The 16,993-nt window shown below is 34.4% G+C and overlaps 1 protein-coding gene across 3 annotated transcripts in view; it reads left to right on the top strand.

Annotated features, from left to right (window-relative positions):
* The window catches only part of LOC114324884 (phosphoinositide 3-kinase adapter protein 1), a 118,811-nt gene that overhangs the window by 87,986 nt on the left and 13,832 nt on the right, over positions 1–16,993 (top strand). For all 3 annotated transcript variants that reach the window (XM_028272781.2, XM_028272782.2, XM_028272783.2), the window contains 6 exons: positions 589–724; positions 6,476–6,714; positions 9,007–9,185; positions 10,264–10,560; positions 14,120–14,264; positions 15,719–15,909. In XM_028272781.2, coding sequence (XP_028128582.2) covers positions 589–724; positions 6,476–6,714; positions 9,007–9,185; positions 10,264–10,560; positions 14,120–14,264; positions 15,719–15,909 — 1,187 coding nt within the window. The remainder of the gene's footprint in view (positions 1–588; positions 725–6,475; positions 6,715–9,006; positions 9,186–10,263; positions 10,561–14,119; positions 14,265–15,718; positions 15,910–16,993) is intronic.

Genomic DNA, 16,993 nt, shown 5'->3' with positions numbered 1-16,993 from the left:
GATCCAAACTATTATCACCTTTCGTTGCGTGCTAAGTATTTGGTAATTGGTCTGTAGTATTTCTACTTCTAGATGATTTAAATTTTTAGATGCACTTATATTTTCTAGTCTTTCGACTACACTTTTGCAATCTGTAAATATAATACTTTTAGGTCTATGAGTTCTAAGTATATATTTCAGAGCTTCACTTATTGCAAACATTTCCGCTGTATATATTGTTGCCTCATCTGGTAGTCTGAACTCTTCATGATATTTTGCACTGTGATCATAAAAAGTGGCACCTGTACGAATTTGTTTTGATCCATCGGCATCGGTGTAAATCTGGTAAGTAGTAATCGGGCCATCGTTGATTAACTGTTTCGAGGAAGTGGTCGTTTTTGTCGATCCGAAATGTCTTAATTTGTTTAGAAAAGAGAATATGTGGATGTTCTGAAAATATTGGTCAAACCAAATTGAAAATGGTTATTCATTTTTGATTTACGAATTATGTTTTTTATTGGCGTATCTCTTTTTCCTTTACTTATATTGTAGATTTTATCATAATCAATCAACTTATTCTTAGTTATTCTAACAAGCTGTATATTTTAGGCACCCCGAAAAACATCAATATGGACGACATTCTGATCATATCCGTAGAAAAAAGCGAAGCAGCCTCCTTGTGGGTCGATTACTTCTCCAATTACTTTCAGCAAATAAGTAAACACGCCAATAGGAAGCCGTTTAGGTAAGGAAATTGACAAAAGGGCCTTAGGCTTATTATTATTACTCTCAAGATAATTTGAAAATTTTGTTGATTCAGTAAATAGCCTCTGGTGGAACTTGCTATTAAATTGGAATAAGGGGTATTTATTTAAGTGCCATGCGGTTTAGGGTGAATAAAAATTGTTTATAGAAAGTGCCGATTTTGTTTAGACAATGCTCGGAAACAAAATAATACTTAATGATATTCTTTCACGGGAATTATACACAAAAAGATTTATTCCTTACTACAATATTTTTATCTCTGCATATACGGTATTCCGTAAAATACCAGAAGAATGGAGAACGAGCGAACTAATTCTACTATTCAAAAAAGGAGACAAAAAGCAGACAGAAAACTACAGAGGGATCAACTTGTTAAATACTACCCTAAAACTTTACAAGAACTAATGAATCAGAAGATCTTGTTTAGCAGATGAACAACAGGGTCTTCGTACTGGAAGATCGTGTACAGATGCAATATTATCCTCTCCTCCTCCTCAGTTGTTTTCTCATTGCTGAGTATCGTGATTCCCTATAATACGAGCAACTATCTCTTTCCATCGGCTTCTGTCCTGAGCTTCCCTCCTGGATTCAGAGAATGTTTTTCCACTGGCTTTCTGTACTTGATCCGTCCATCGAGTAGGTGAGCGACCTCTACTTCTGCGCCCTTCAACGTTTCCCGAAATTATAAGTCTCTCAAGAATATCATCAGTTCTTCTTGTAATATGGCCGAAAAATTTTAAGACGGTGGAGAGGCAAATAGAGGAAAGTCGAGTCTGAATATTAAGCTTTTGGAGGATTGAGTGATTTGTTCTCTGTTCCGTCCATGAGATCCGAAGCATTCTTCTCCAGCACCACATTTCAAAGGCGTCAATCCTTTTTCTGTCGTCCGATTTCATTGTCCATGTTTAGGATCCGTAATTAAATATGGGAAAAATTAAGGCACGTACTAATCTTATTTTGGTGTTCTTCGACAAGGAGCGATTTTTCCAGATTTTCGATAATCGACTCATAGCGTTTTTGGCCATGCCTATTCTCCTACGTATTTCTGTTTCACAAGATCCTATATTTCGCAATATTATAATATAAATCAAATTACTGAGATATCACTAGAGTATAGACCAGCATTTCTATGTCTGATTGACTTGAAGAAAGCATTTGACAGAGTAAGACACAAAGATGTAGTCCATCTTCTGTCGTAGAGAAGTCCCCCTAGATATAACAACTATTGACAACTTCCAGAACCTATAGACATAGGCAGCGGAATAAGACAGGGAGATTCATTAAGTCCTATGCTTTTCAATTTAAGAGGATCGGTACGTATTTTTGGCTGCAATGCTATTCAAATGGGAATTCATTTTTTTCGAATCCTGAGAAAACTAATAAGTATTTTTGAAAAATTTAAACGCAGAATGAAAGATTACGTTATTAGCGAGGGCCGAAAGTCCCTGAGAACTTCTATAATGTTTATTTTAATAAGTTACAGGGGTGAAAAACTAAGAGAAAATTTAGTGTGATTTTTAATTTCAAATATATCATTCAAAATATACTTTTTGTTTATTCTAAGGGACTTTCGGCCCTCGGTAATAATTTAGTCTTTCATTCTGCGTTTAAATTTTTCAAAAATATTTATTGGTTTTTTCAGGATTCGAAAAAAATGAACACAATGCCGTGGTAATATTTTCCAAATCTATCTTTGTCTTACAACGCACTGAGCCGAATATAATATTGTCAGCATATATTGTCAGTCAGACACTGACAATCAGTGACAATTTTAAATATTTGACATTGCATCGGGAATATGTTGAGTTATTGATTAAATATTATTAATATATAGTCATCATCATTCTCTTTGCCTTATCCCTATGCGGGGTCGGCTTCCCTAATTGCATTTCTCCACACAATTCTATCTTGGGCCATATCAATGTTAATCCCCTTTACCAACATGTCCTGCCTTATCGTCTCCCCCCAGCTCTTCTTTGGTCTTCCTCTCCTACTCCTTCCAGGAATCTGCACTTCAGCTATTCTTCGTATTGGGTGGTTAACGTCTCGACGTTGAACATGACCAAACCATCTTAACCTATGCTCTCTCATTTTGGCATCAATTGGTGCCACACCTAGACTTCCCCTAATATACTCATTTCTAATTTTATCCTTCTTTGTCACTCCACTCATCCATCTAAGCATTCTCATTTCCGCCACATGCATTCGCTGTTCCTCTTTCTTTTTCACTGCCCAACATTCAGTTCCGTACATCATAGCTGGTCTTATGGCTGTTTTATAGAATTTTCCCTTCAGCTTCATTGGAATTTTTCTGTCACACAACACACCACTCGCTTCTTTCCACTTCATCCATCCAGCCCTAATTCTACTGCATGCATCTCCATCTATTTCTCCATTACTCTGTAATACCGATCCTAGGTACTTAAAACTATTGCTTTTTACAATCATTTCACCATCCAAAGATACCATTTTATTTGTAGTAGCTCCATCTTTAAATGAACATTCCAAATACTCTGTTTTTGTCCTACTAAGTTTTAAACCTTTTTCCTCCAGAGCTTGTCTCCACTGTTCCAGTTTTTGTTCTAAGTCTCTTTCACTATTTCCTACTAACACGACATCATCAGCATGCATTAAGCACCATGGAATGTTACCCTGTATTTTCGCTGTTATCTGGTCCAAAACTAATGAGAATAAATACGGACTAAGCACAGAACCTTGATGCAATCCTACTTTCACATGAAATTTATCAGTCTCTCCCACACCTGTCCTAACACTAGTCGTTACTCCCTCATACATATCCCTCACAATCTTTACATATTCACCAGGGACTCCTTTCTTATTGAGTGCCCACCACAGAATCTCTCGAGGAACTCTATCATATGCTTTCTCAAGATCAATGAATACCATATGAGCGTTTGTTTCTTTACTCCTGTATTTTTCCATCAACTGCCTTATAATGAAAATTGCATCTGTTGTTGATCTACCCTGCATAAAGCCAAATTGATTCTCGGATATTTCGGTTTCTTCACGTATCCGTCTATCAATTACTCTTTCCCATATTTTCATGGTGTGGCTAAGCAGTTTTATAGCCCTGTAGTTTGTACATTGTTGTATATCTCCCTTGTTTTTGTAAACAGGTACCAGTATACTGCTTCTCCATTCGTCTGGCATTTGTCCAACTTCCATAATTCTATTAAATAGACCTGCTAGCCACCTTGTTCCTGTCTCTCCCAATGCTCTCCATACTTCCCCAGGAATATCATCTGGTCCTACCGCTTTTCCTTTCTTTATTTTTTGAAGCGCTTGAGCCACTTCCTCGTTGGTTATTTTGGTGACCATTGCTGCTACTGTCTCCGTTGACTCTACAGGCTGTCTGTCAAATTCTTCATTTAATAAGCTGTCAAAGTACTTTCTCCATCTCTTTTTGACATCCCTTTCGTGAACTAGTATTTTATTATTTTCATCTCGGATACATCTAATCTGATTAAAATCTTTTGCTTTCTTTGCTCTCTGTTTGGCTATTTTATATATCTTCGTTTCGCCTTCCCTGGTATCAAGTTGATCGTATAGGTTTGAATACGCTTCTGCTTTAGCTTTTGCTACTGCTACTTTCGCTTTCTTTTTGGCGACCATATAGTTTTGAAGATCTATGTCCGATCTGGTTTCTTGCCACTTTTTATATAATTTTCTCTTCTCTTTTATGTTTCCTTGTACTTCATTTGACCACCACCAAGTCTCTTTATCTTCAAACTTCTTTCCTGACGTTTTCCCAAGTATTTCAATAGCCGTCTCTCTAATAATATTGGCCATTTTTCTCCAAATTGTGTTAGGGCTTCCTTTCATGTTCCAACATATTTTTTCTACTATTCTTTCCCTTTCTACTATTAATATATAGTGTATTTGATAAATAATTGATTTAAGACGTGAACTTAATAAAAAGTTATTTATTGTGTATTATTTGTGGAAGATCCAGGCAGAGAATACATCAGGATAATATATTCTGTGATCCAAGTATTTTGTTGTTAAAGATGTTCAAAATTGTAAGCGTTCCATAACAATATAATTATTAAAAAATCATTTTAACACTTTTCCTCTTTTCTCGATTGAGTATTAGTCTTTGTTGTACAAATAAATTATTACAATCACCGAATACATAGTTAGTGAAAAAATTATCACATTTATTAACTGAATTAATAATTCGCAATTATAAAAATAACAGTTATCCAAGAACATTCAAAACCCACCTCTTTAAATTAATGATGACATTTTCAAGTAGAATGACATTCTAGTAATTTTTACATATCCATACCAGTGTGAATTTTACTACACGTAATTTGCCGTGTAAAGACAGAAAAAGTAGGGATACACGTAAAATATTTGCGAATTATGTACCCGTAGCCTTAATTATGGATGAAATCATCAAAAGCGTCAACAAAGGAAGAGAATACAGAATGGGAAACAAAGAAGTAAATATATTCTGTTGCGCAGACGACGCAATACTGATAGCCTAAGATGAAGATAGTCTACAAATGTAAGTCCACAGATTTAACATAACAAAAGAATTAAATATGACAATTTCATTTCAGAAAACTAAGACAATAGTAATCAATAATGAACCAATCAGAAGTAAAATAGAAATTGATCAGTATTGAACAAGGAATGGAAATATAATACCTTGGAATTGTCAATATACGGAAGACTGGACAAAGAAGTGAGAAATCAAGTACAAAAAGCAAATAGACTGGCAGGATGTCTTAATAGATTGCGAAACCGACATATTATTAACACTGAGATGAAGTCAAGAATTTATAAAGCCAGTGTACGGCCAATAATGACATATGCATCAGAAACAAGACCCGATACAGCTACAACACAAAGACTACTGGAAACGGCAGAGATGAGTGGACTGAGAAGATTTTCAGGAAATACGCTGAGAGATCGAAATAGGAGTGAAGACATTAGAAGACAATGTAACGTACAGTGTATAAAGGAATGGACACTAAATAGAAAAAAAGAATGGAATAACCACATAAGCAGAACAGGGAAGACACCTGTGGTCAAAATATCAAGAGATAAACCAATCAGTAGAAGTGTCGCGACCGCGCAAAAGATGGAGTGACAACCTTCCATAGAGGTATCAATCCGCCAATGAACAAGCAGAATTACTTATAAATAGTAAGAAGAAGAATATACGGTTTTAGTAAAAAAATAATTTCAAATTTTTCTGTCTCTTCACATATTGGTTCATCCATAAATGTTTCTATAGTAAGTATTTTAATAGATCGCTGAATCCATTGGCCAAAAAATAAATGTTTGCCAAAATATAAGGTTTATTGACTCATTATTATAGTATTTTTTACACTGAATCTAAAAATGACAATAGTTTTTTTTTTAAAGTAAGTAAACAAAAGTTTTTAAAGAACAGCTTATGTGATAAACTATTTTTAATTGCATATTTTAATTCTTCTACGAAGTAGGAAAAACGTTCCATTTAAGTAATTTTATGAGGAATTAGCCCAGTATTTTTTTTATTAATTTGTAGATCAATAATTCATCTATAAATTAATGAAAAAAATTATTAGGTTAATTCCTCATGAAATTACTTAAACGGAAAGCGTCTTTTATACTTCCTGAAAAAAGTTGATTTGCGGGTTACCACCTTTTACCTTTCAACCGTCATGTGTTTTCCAGTGATATATGCTGGAATCTACATAGTCTTTAATGTTTTCAGGATACAGCATTCATCACTAGAAGAAATAATCTCAAAGACTGAAGAAGAACATGCTGACTTCATTTCCAGAGCGACTTCAGTTAAACTTCAACTCGTGGTAATGTGCCCGAGCTTTTTAGAAATCGTAGCAGATCGTTCGGAGGAGTGTATGCTTCTTGAAAAAATACTGCTAGCTGAGAAAACGCTTGCTTTACTCTTGGGTGTAACTGACGATGATTTCAATGAAGTCCACAAAAAAGGTAAGTTTTAACTCTTATAACGTAGGTAGTAGAAAGTGATCGTGGTCTATAGTAAAAGATCTTTATATTTTAAGGAGACTTACGATTGCTGCCCAAAAATGTTTAGATTTAGTGATGTATAATGTAAAAAGAAGACACACACTTATGAAGCTAGGACAAATAATCCCGGACAAAAAATCCCCACAAATTATCCCTGGACAAAAAATCCCCGGGCAAAAAATCCCCACAAAAAATTCCGGACAAAAAATTCTCAAAAAATATTTGCTGCCGAAAAGTCTTCTAAAATTTTTCCCGTGAACGCTTCGACTCAAATGCTTTCAGCCTCAATGCATAAAGTTATAGCAATGAAACCGCACGAAAATATTGATTAGCAGTTAATATTAAGCATGAATTGATATTTCGATTATCAAATTTTGAATTCCAATTCCATGTCGAAAACTTCAAATTTTACATAACAAAAGAGTGTCAGTTTTTTCAAAAATCGTGGAAGATATGGGGAATGAGCTAAGGCTGTGGAAATCATGTTGTAATATTATTCGCTTAAATCTTTTGCTAACTCTGCTTTGAATAACTATGTTCAAAACATTGCCATTATCCAAAAAAAAATTGTGGAATCATTTGTCCGGGATTTTTTGTCCGGGGATTATTTGTCTGGGGATTTTTTGTCCAGGGATAATTTGTGGAAATTTTTTGTCCAGGATTATTTGTTTGAACCCCCACACTTATATTTATTGATAAGGATCTACATCTTGCTTAAATTTTACCATAAAACGCGTGAAAAGTACATTGGAAAGACTAAAATAATTTTAAAATATACCTACTTAGAAATGTCTCTCTCAACGTTACCTACATTTATACAGTTTATAATTCAATATAAGCTATTGGAAGTTTTTAATTAAATAATAAATATAATTTGATTACTTGTTTTTACATTTTTTGCATTAAATCCGGAAATTTCTTCTCTGGTCTACTTTTCACATAATTTTTTTTTGAAAGTTTGGCGAAGGAGCCAGGTATAGAGAACGGTGCTGTATTACTGGTGGCATAATCAATAGTAATCAAAAATAGGTATTTATGTAATTACCTCAACATTGATTTTTCTTTCATTGCCGTTTTCACCAGTTACTTAACACATTTAAGTTATTAGTTTTTCTCTATTATGATTTAGATGTTTTTATTTGTTTTTTGTGTTACATATAAACTTTCGTTTTTTTTTATGTATTTCGTTAACTTCTTTCTATATTTCCTCTTTTGTTCACATCTTTAACTTTTTCGTTAGTATTGAGTTTTTTTCTTTTGTTGATTGTATTATTTCTCTATCTCGGGTATTGTTTCTTGCATCATTTTGAATCTTAATTTATGGTAGGGGAGCACAAGCGGGGATTTTTGTAGTTACTCGAGCACGTCAGATTATCACATGGGGAGAAACCTTGTACCCTGTAAATGTACATCTACGATATATTGGCTCTTAATACAGAGGAGTTCGTTAAGGGGGATCCGAAAAAATCTATTCTCAGAAAAACTCAAAATCGTCAGATTAAGCTAAGGTAAGTTAAGAACATGCAAAACAGTGTATATTTTAAAAATCTGACGGATTTGAGGAAGGAAATGGGGGCATCACAAGGTTTTACCAAAAAAAGCGAATATTTCGCGGAATGAACATCAGATCGAAAAACTAAAAAATACGTGTTCAATATTTTTTAAAAATCTATCGAATGGTACCAAACACGACCCCCCCCCCCCACAGAGAGGGGTGGGGGGTAAATTTAAAATTTTAAATACGAACCCCGCGAAATGAACATCAGGTCGAAAAATTGCAAAATACATGTCTGTATTCAATATTTTTCAAAAATCTATCGAATGGTACCAAACTAGACCCTCCACAAAGGTGGGGCGGGGGTTTACTTTAAAATCTTAAATAGGAGCTCCTAATTTTTATTGCATATTTGGATGCTTTCTAAAAAAATAAGCAACTTTTATTCGAGAGATTTTTTCGAATTATGGATAGATGACGCGATAACCGGAAAAACGATTTTTGGAAATGGAAAATTAAATTAAAAAATGGAAAGTCTCCCACTTTATGGACAACTTAACTTTTAAGGATCTACTCTTCACAACCCAATAACGCTCGAGTACCTACCTGCAAATTTAGCATACTTTCCTCCCCTACTATAAAGATACTACAGATAAACAAAAAATCGTATACGATATTAACGTACTGATTTCTTTATTTTGTCTATTGATAATTTATGTTATAGCCTACTAATACTTTGTACTTAATTTATTTTCCAGTATTGCCAACATATTTCCAATGGCATCGAAAATGCGTGGGACATGATCAAGATGAGAACTTTACCAAAGAATTTTTAGGACAAGCAATGACAATTTTGTCGAAAGTTTGGAAACAACAGATGTCTATAATTTCGCAAGATAAATCGTATTTTTCCATTAGTCCCAAGAAGATTCGTCAAGTAAGTAGATGTATCATTTATTTATACGTGGGGTAAAAAAACTTTGTTGGTCTAACACATGAATGGCTGCTGGGTTTGTTGACCGTTCTGGGTTCTTTTTTTTATATCAAGTTTCAATTTATTTTGCTATGTAGTCCTCGCTATATTTTTCAGTGTTACCATTATCTTACAATTTAAAACGGCATTAAGTCTCTTAATGTTTGGCAATAATCTGGTTGAAAGTTGTGCTAAATTCCGTAAACATTGCCCTTTAATACAGAAATTGTGCGAACTGGTATAGTTCAAAGCTCTTTTTTCATCTGATGCCAAAGAATGTCGATGAATGATAGATCAGGACTATTTGCAGGCCATTTCAAAACAGAAATATTTATTTTCCTCAACCATGATGTTACATATTTGGTATTTCACTATATGGCAGGCTGAGCCATTTTGAATATAAATCCTCCATCTGCCCGTTGAATTTCATTAATGAAAGACAATGTTCTTCTGAATAGAATACGAGGATCAATCTGCTATTATGTCAATTTTTAATTGTAATTTTTTCCCTGTTGTACATTTTTCTCATTTTCGTTTTCATTTTCTTTTTGGTGCACCTTCTGACAAATTCCATTTTGGTTACCAATAACACTTGACTCAGTTGAATAAATATAGGTAACAGCTTCTAAAGTTATTTTTTTTCCAAAAAATCACAATATATTTTTGAAATCCACAAAGAAAATTTCTGTTGCTGGCTGTATACCATTAACTACATATAAATGTAATGAAAAATTTCCTTTATAAAAGGTACTATATTTATTTAAAAGCCTTTAAAGGGCTACAATTATCACAGAACGTTTTCGCTCTCTAAAAAGAGCACCATCAGAGTGTGTTGTTCAGGCATGACATACTGATTTTAACCTATATATTTTTGGTGGCTCAGCATGTCATGACTGAACAACACACACTGATGATGCTCTTTTTAGAGAGCGAAAACGTTCTGTGATAATTGTAGCCCTTCAATGGTTTTTAAATAAATATATCTCTTATAAAGGAAATTTTATATTAAATTTATATTTAATATATTTTTGATTATTTCTAGGGCCAAAACAGCGTATTGGTCATACTAACTTTCCCGCTTCAAAAAGATGACGTGGTAAAAATTTCCGTTGAAAAAAATGGAGAACTTTTCGTTATAAATAATGTAAAGAAACGTAACCCGTACCTGTTAAAGTTCTGGATGCCTGAATCGCTTACAGAAATCACTGCTATCGTTAATATCCTAGTGGAAAAAAATGGAAACATCATCGGCAGCAGACCTATGAAATGCGAAAGCAGACTGAGAGAACTGGAAGAAATTCTCAGGAATGTAAATAATCCGATAGATTTTATGTGCCAGGTAAGTAATTCTCATGTTTTTACTAGTAAAAAACCTTTTTTGTGGCTTAGCCAAAAACGTAAGGAGCGGTTGTACAGGAATTATATTAGCATTCCAAAACAAGAGCAATTCATATCCATTTACTTTTTAAAGGTCTAAAAACAAACATTACTATTTGTTGTAAAATAACAAGGTGACACAGATTTCCCAATATAATGCACTTGTTTCGAGAACGCTCTTGTCAGCTATTTTGATATGAATATTTCATGGTCGAATCGTGTCAGCAATCATAATAAAAATAATTACAAGTTTATTTATAGATACGGAGAAAGTATTACAGATTATTCGTTAATCAATCCTTATTCATTCAATATTGAGACAAGTTAGTGAGCAGATAGACGTTGCACACCAAATCGTTACTGATATATTTAGCAGTGATTAAATAAATATAGTATGAGCAAATAGTGTCTTCAAGTTAATCAACACCATCACCAGGGTAGCTCTCCCCACATTATTTTATTATAAGGTGTTCGACAGGGATGTGTGATTTCCCCTCTTTTATTTAACATTTATTTAGAAGCCATATTTCAAGAGTGTTTGGAAGATGCAGAGATGAGAATCCAAGGGAATGGAGTATTGATCAACAACGCATACGATATGCTGATGATGGTCTCTTAATTTGTGACAACATAGTCGTTCTTCAACAACTTGTCACTATAATCGGAGAATACAGTAAGCGAATGGGAAATACCAAAAAGACCAAATTCATGATCATCCCCAGAAACTTGGATTCACTTAAAAACCCCACCATAATACTGAATGCCAAGTCCATTGAAAGAGTGAGCAAATTTAAATACCTGAGAGCGTGGCTTTTTGAAGAGTGGGCATCGGACAGGGAAGCAAAACAAGCTCGACAAGCTTTCGTAAAATTCAGCAAGGTACTGACCTGTTCAGAGTTCGATCTTCAACGAGACTAACGTTAGTAAGTGCTACCTATGTTCGGTGCTGCTATATGGCGTAGAGAGCTGGACACTCAAAACGAGAGTTATAAACAGATTAGAAGCCTTCGAAATGTGGCTTTATCGTCGTATCCTAAAGATACCATGGACGGCGAAAGTCACAAATGTAGATGTCCTTAAGTCCCGGCGCATATTGAACCTAAGCGAGTCACAACCTGCGCCGGTGGGACCGGTGACCTGTGCAGTTATTTTTCTAGCGTGCCGCATATTAAACACAAGCTAACCCGACCATCGACTGTCGCCGTAACGAATAGAGACGGGCAAAATAAGTGCAAACGTGTAACGGTTACTATTGATACCGGTTCTCAGTGGTACTGAGTACAAATACTGATTACAAAATACTGATGTATCTGATCCTTGTACTGAATTGAGTAGGCAACTAAAAAACGGTAGTTCCGTACATGTAACTAGTAACGTTTTAAAAATATCTTACACGTCCCTAGTAGTCGTAGCGGTATGACTTTCGAAAACATCGAATTTGATCATAAGCGGGTGCATAAAAAGATATCTTACACTGAGTATTCTATTTCTACATACCTTTATAATAACAAGCATAAGTTAAACACTGCATTGATTGTGATTGCAAAAACGGTTCGCATGTTTTAAATAAGATTTTTGCTGATTATGTTTTTGCTAAAATATTAAATAACACAAAAAATACAATTCACAACCATCATTTAATTTTTAACGATAAACAAAAGTCTAATAAATATATGATGACAAGTTTAAAATTGATCGACTTTGTCGATAACAGTGTCATTAATATATATTTTTTGATCTGTATAAAGGAGATTGTAATTATGACACATTATGGTACTCCTTATTTTTCAAATAATATGCTCTTGTAAACGCATAACTTTGATTTATTGGCAAAAGCCACACTAACTACAGAGCCGTGCGGTACATCTTTTCAATATGATGCAGGTCTTCGAAATGCCGCCTCTTAAGTATTACAGAAACTTAACTTTTATTTTTATTAAATGAACCTACACAAAATGAAGGACACCTTTTATTTTAAAAGCAAAACATACTTTATAGACCTGGATCCGGCAAACTGAAAATTTGTTAGTAGCTTAACAGTGTCTATTCGGACAAACTTTGATGTACAGGAACACTGGAACAGGGGAAGGTTTAATAGTGGAACAGTTTAAAAATTTGGAACGTCACATTACGAAAACGTCCCATGTATTTTGTCGGACAGAACAACCAATCGATTTGTTACCCTATCATTAAACTCTCATTCAAAAATCAGACTGCTATTACTAACCAACATGATTCCTGTTATTTGACATGTTCTTCCTGTTTCACTCATTAAAATGCCTAGTTAGTGATAAACACCAGTCTAATTTTTCCATGAGAGTTTAATGAAATGGTAACAAATCAATTGGAAGTTCTGTCCGACAAAATATATGGAACGTTTTTGTAGTCTGACGTTCCAAATTTTTAACCTGTTCCACAATTAAAACTTCCCCTGTTTCAGTGTTCCCGTACCTCAAAGTTTGTCTGACGAGACACCGTTAAGCTATTAACAAATTTTCAGCTTGCTATTAATCAACTTTTTGTTGGTACGCGGGATCCAGGCCTAGAAATACAATGTCACAAATGATGGCGTAATCCCTTTTCTATAGGTATAAAAATTTTGTAAATATCATTCATTTCTTAAATCTACACAACATTATCATTAAAAACCGTTAAGCATATCTGTGAATATCGCACAACCCTCAAATAAAATGTGTCATCATACCGGGCTTGTTCATGCTTAAAAATAAAATATGTAGACAAGATATAAATATATGTAATAGGTAAGCAGTTTTTGCAACGACAATCCAATCACAATCAGTGTTGTTTATAATAAGAGTAATTCCGAACGAGTTCTATTAGCTTTTCAACGTCCATCTCGCAAACAAAACCGCAACTGAGAATTGAGTCACGCGTCCCACGACACCAGAAAACTGTGTTTCGATGACAAACGTTCGCATGTGTAGACCTGGCACGGTATTCATTGATATTAGGATGCGCAGAACTCTCTACGCACCTCGCCGGTGCCAGGTTGTGTTCGCTTAGGATCAATTTGCGCCGGTACTAAGAGAATCAACCAAGAACGCCAACTTTTCGAAATTATCAAGAAAATAAAAACGGCGTATTTGGGTCACATCATACGAAACGAAAAATGCCAGTTCCTTCAACTTATAATCGAGGGTAAAATTGAAGGCAAGAAGGGAATAGGACGCTAGAAAATGTCCTGGCTCCGAAACATAAGGCAATGGACAGGGATTAACGAAATAAAATCTCTGATACACATTCCAAGAAACAGAGAGTTAATGGAAAATGTGATCGCTAACATCCATTGGTGGATTTACATCTGAAGAAGAAGATCGCCAACTTTCGAAAAAAGACGGCAACTTAAGAAAAAGATACAGTTATAAAATACTCAAATTTGGCAAATAAACTAAGATTCGGGATTGATTAAGTAGAAAGACCCTCAATATTTTTTGTAAATGAAATGTTTGTAAATTTGCTTTTCTATTACATATTACATATTATTGTTTGTAAATTTTCAGTCGATAGGATTTAGTCCGTCAGAGAGAGATAACATTGATAACTGGTTGGTACACAACTTTCAAAGGAATTTACCCCCACATTTTAATATATTGGGCCATTACGAGCAGCGACATGTCAATGGAGCAACCCAAGGGTATAAAAGAAGTAAGTAAATATATTAACGGCAGGCTTACGCCACTGGAATCGGATTCAATATGTCATGCATGTTTCTTCTTCTAGTGTCGACTCCACGAATGAAGGTTGACTAGATCCATTGCAAATTTGTCTCTATCTTTTGCTTTTCTTAAAAGCGTCTGTGTTTAACCCGGTCCAGTCGCGAATGTTTGTCAGCCTGGATATTTAGTATCGTCTACCAGGACCTCTTTTTCCTTCGATTTTACCCTTCGTAATTAGCTGTAACAACTCCTACTTATCATTTCTAAGTATGTGCTCGAAATATGCCGTTTTTCTCCTTTTAATGGTGGTCAAAAGTTATCTATCTCTTCGCATTCTGCGCAACACCATTTCGTAATGTGATCGGTCCACGGTATTTTTAAAATTCTCCTAAAAACCTACGTCTCAAAAGCTTCTAGCTTTCTCATTAAGTCAACACTAATAGTCCAAGCTTCGGCACCATAAAGAAGAATAGAGTGGAGATAACATTTTACAATCCCATATCGGATTTGCAGATTGAATCTTTGATTACTCAGAAATTTCCTCATCTTTAAAAGGCTGCTCTTGATTGCTCTATTCTAATTATATCGAATATATATCGAATTTCTGATTTCTGATTTCGATCTTCTGTCATAAATAAATATGTTGGTGGTTAGGTGCAGTGCCTTTTAGTCCTTAATTAATTATTTGGTATAATAAATACTACTCCATCTGATTATGTTATACTTTATTTATCCGGTCTTCGAACTATTAATACAAACAACAACAATGTATCAACCTGCCCCAAGGCATGTTGCAATACTACTTACAACAAATATAATAATACCTAAACTATATCACAGGAGCTTCTTTTTATATTCAATAAACTCTTGCTTAATCACGCACTGCTCCGGTCAATGCCAATCGAGTTCATATTTACTTGATTATTGACATTGAGTAGAGTTTAACGTGAGGTTTAAATATGTGTTATACTGAGTGTTAAAATTCTTCTCCTTCTTTACGTGCTATCTCCGCGACGAAGGTTGGCAATCATCATTGCTATTCTCACTTTCGACACTACAGTCCGAAAGAGTTCAGTTGAGCTGCATCCAAACCATTCTCTGAGATTTCTCAGCCAGGATATTTTTCTCCTACCTATGCTGCGCCTTCCTTGAATCTTTCCTTAAATAATTAATTTTAGAAGTTCATATCTGTCACCACGTGTTACATAAACCAAGTATTGAAGTTTTCTTATTTTGATGGAATCCAGTATCTCCCTGCTGTTCTCTATTCTCCTTTGTGTTATAATATTAAACTACAACTAATCAACGTAATCCAACACCTAAATTAATATTTCATTTCGTCTTGCATTAATTGATGTAATAAAAAGTAGATTTATTCAGTAGATTTAGTGTTTTTTTGTTGCAAGATAATTATAAAAATACATATGTATCGCTATATTTTAGGTCACGAAGAATTCCCCACTCTTCTTCACTTTTCTGCCAAATTTGGATTGGAAAAACTAACCTTGCAACTGCTAGAATGTCCCGGTGCTGACGTGGCGTACGAGATCAGGAACATTTATGATTTAACACCTCTGGAGATGGCGGAAGCCAATGGATTCTCTGAAATGGCAACTATGCTTAGAGGAGTAATCGTAAGTATTGTTAAAAATATTGTAGTGAGTCACAAATCCCTCATTGCGACCCTATGCGTTAGAGAAAGTCGAGAAACCTCTCCTGTGCGAAAGAGAGATAAAAAGGTGATTTTCTGGAATTTCGTATTTTTGTATGGATTTGGCCGTTGTCCCTCCACTATACTTTGTTTCGCATTAAGAATACAACGTTACATTTATGGAGATCAGTGTTGCCAAACCTCTCGGGCACGGGTAGCTACTCGACCGCCGATATACGATTCATTCTAATCAGTACAGCGTGGCATCGGCGCGCTTCTATCATTCATAAGAACTACGTGGGGCTATCTCCGCAATGTTCTATTCTTAACGTGAAACGCTCTATAGATGTTTCGCGAACATTTGTTCTCGTTATATAAGCCCACTGAAGCGGTTTTTGATTATTAGTATTGGTGGTAGTATTAGTGAAAGTCGACATATAATTGTTAATTAATTAATTGTAAGGCAATTGCTAATTAATTAATTGTTTAATAAATTCATTTTTGTTGTTTACTTTCGCGTCATATCTTATCATAATAACTTTTTATTTTCCCTCGTATTTTAAGAATCATCTCTTAGGATATGCCCAGCAAGCTCCATCATAGAGACACTCTAAGTAATCATTGACATTATGGTGTAATAATCTAAAGTAAGATATAAAGAACATACGAAAAAACTTTAAGAGAAAAATTCTGAAGACTAACGAAGATAACTGAATTAAGTAGCACGAGACAGACGAACATGACAATGTAATAATAATAATTGAACTCAGAATAAGTGAATTAAATAAAAAACAAGCTGAAAATGCGAGCATTATCATAACGAAAACTTTGTTTATTTACGTATTTAAATTCATAATATAGAAAATTTCTATTGTGAAAAGTTGTTTAGTATTAAATGCTATGTTTTAATATGCAATTATATCCTAATTTAAATATTATGAACTATAAAGGTACTCTACTCTCGAGCGAAATTCATATTTTTTTACATACCTCGAATAAAATTGATAAAATTTGATATATGATGATTGCATTTTAGATTTTAGACCATGCAAATATTTTTATGAAGA

This window comes from Diabrotica virgifera, chromosome 9 (assembly GCF_917563875.1).
Source record: "Diabrotica virgifera virgifera chromosome 9, PGI_DIABVI_V3a".
Classification (NCBI taxonomy): domain Eukaryota; kingdom Metazoa; phylum Arthropoda; class Insecta; order Coleoptera; family Chrysomelidae; genus Diabrotica; species Diabrotica virgifera.
The sequence above is the reverse complement of the archived record's forward strand: the minus strand, read 5'-3'. Positions and strand labels throughout refer to the sequence as shown.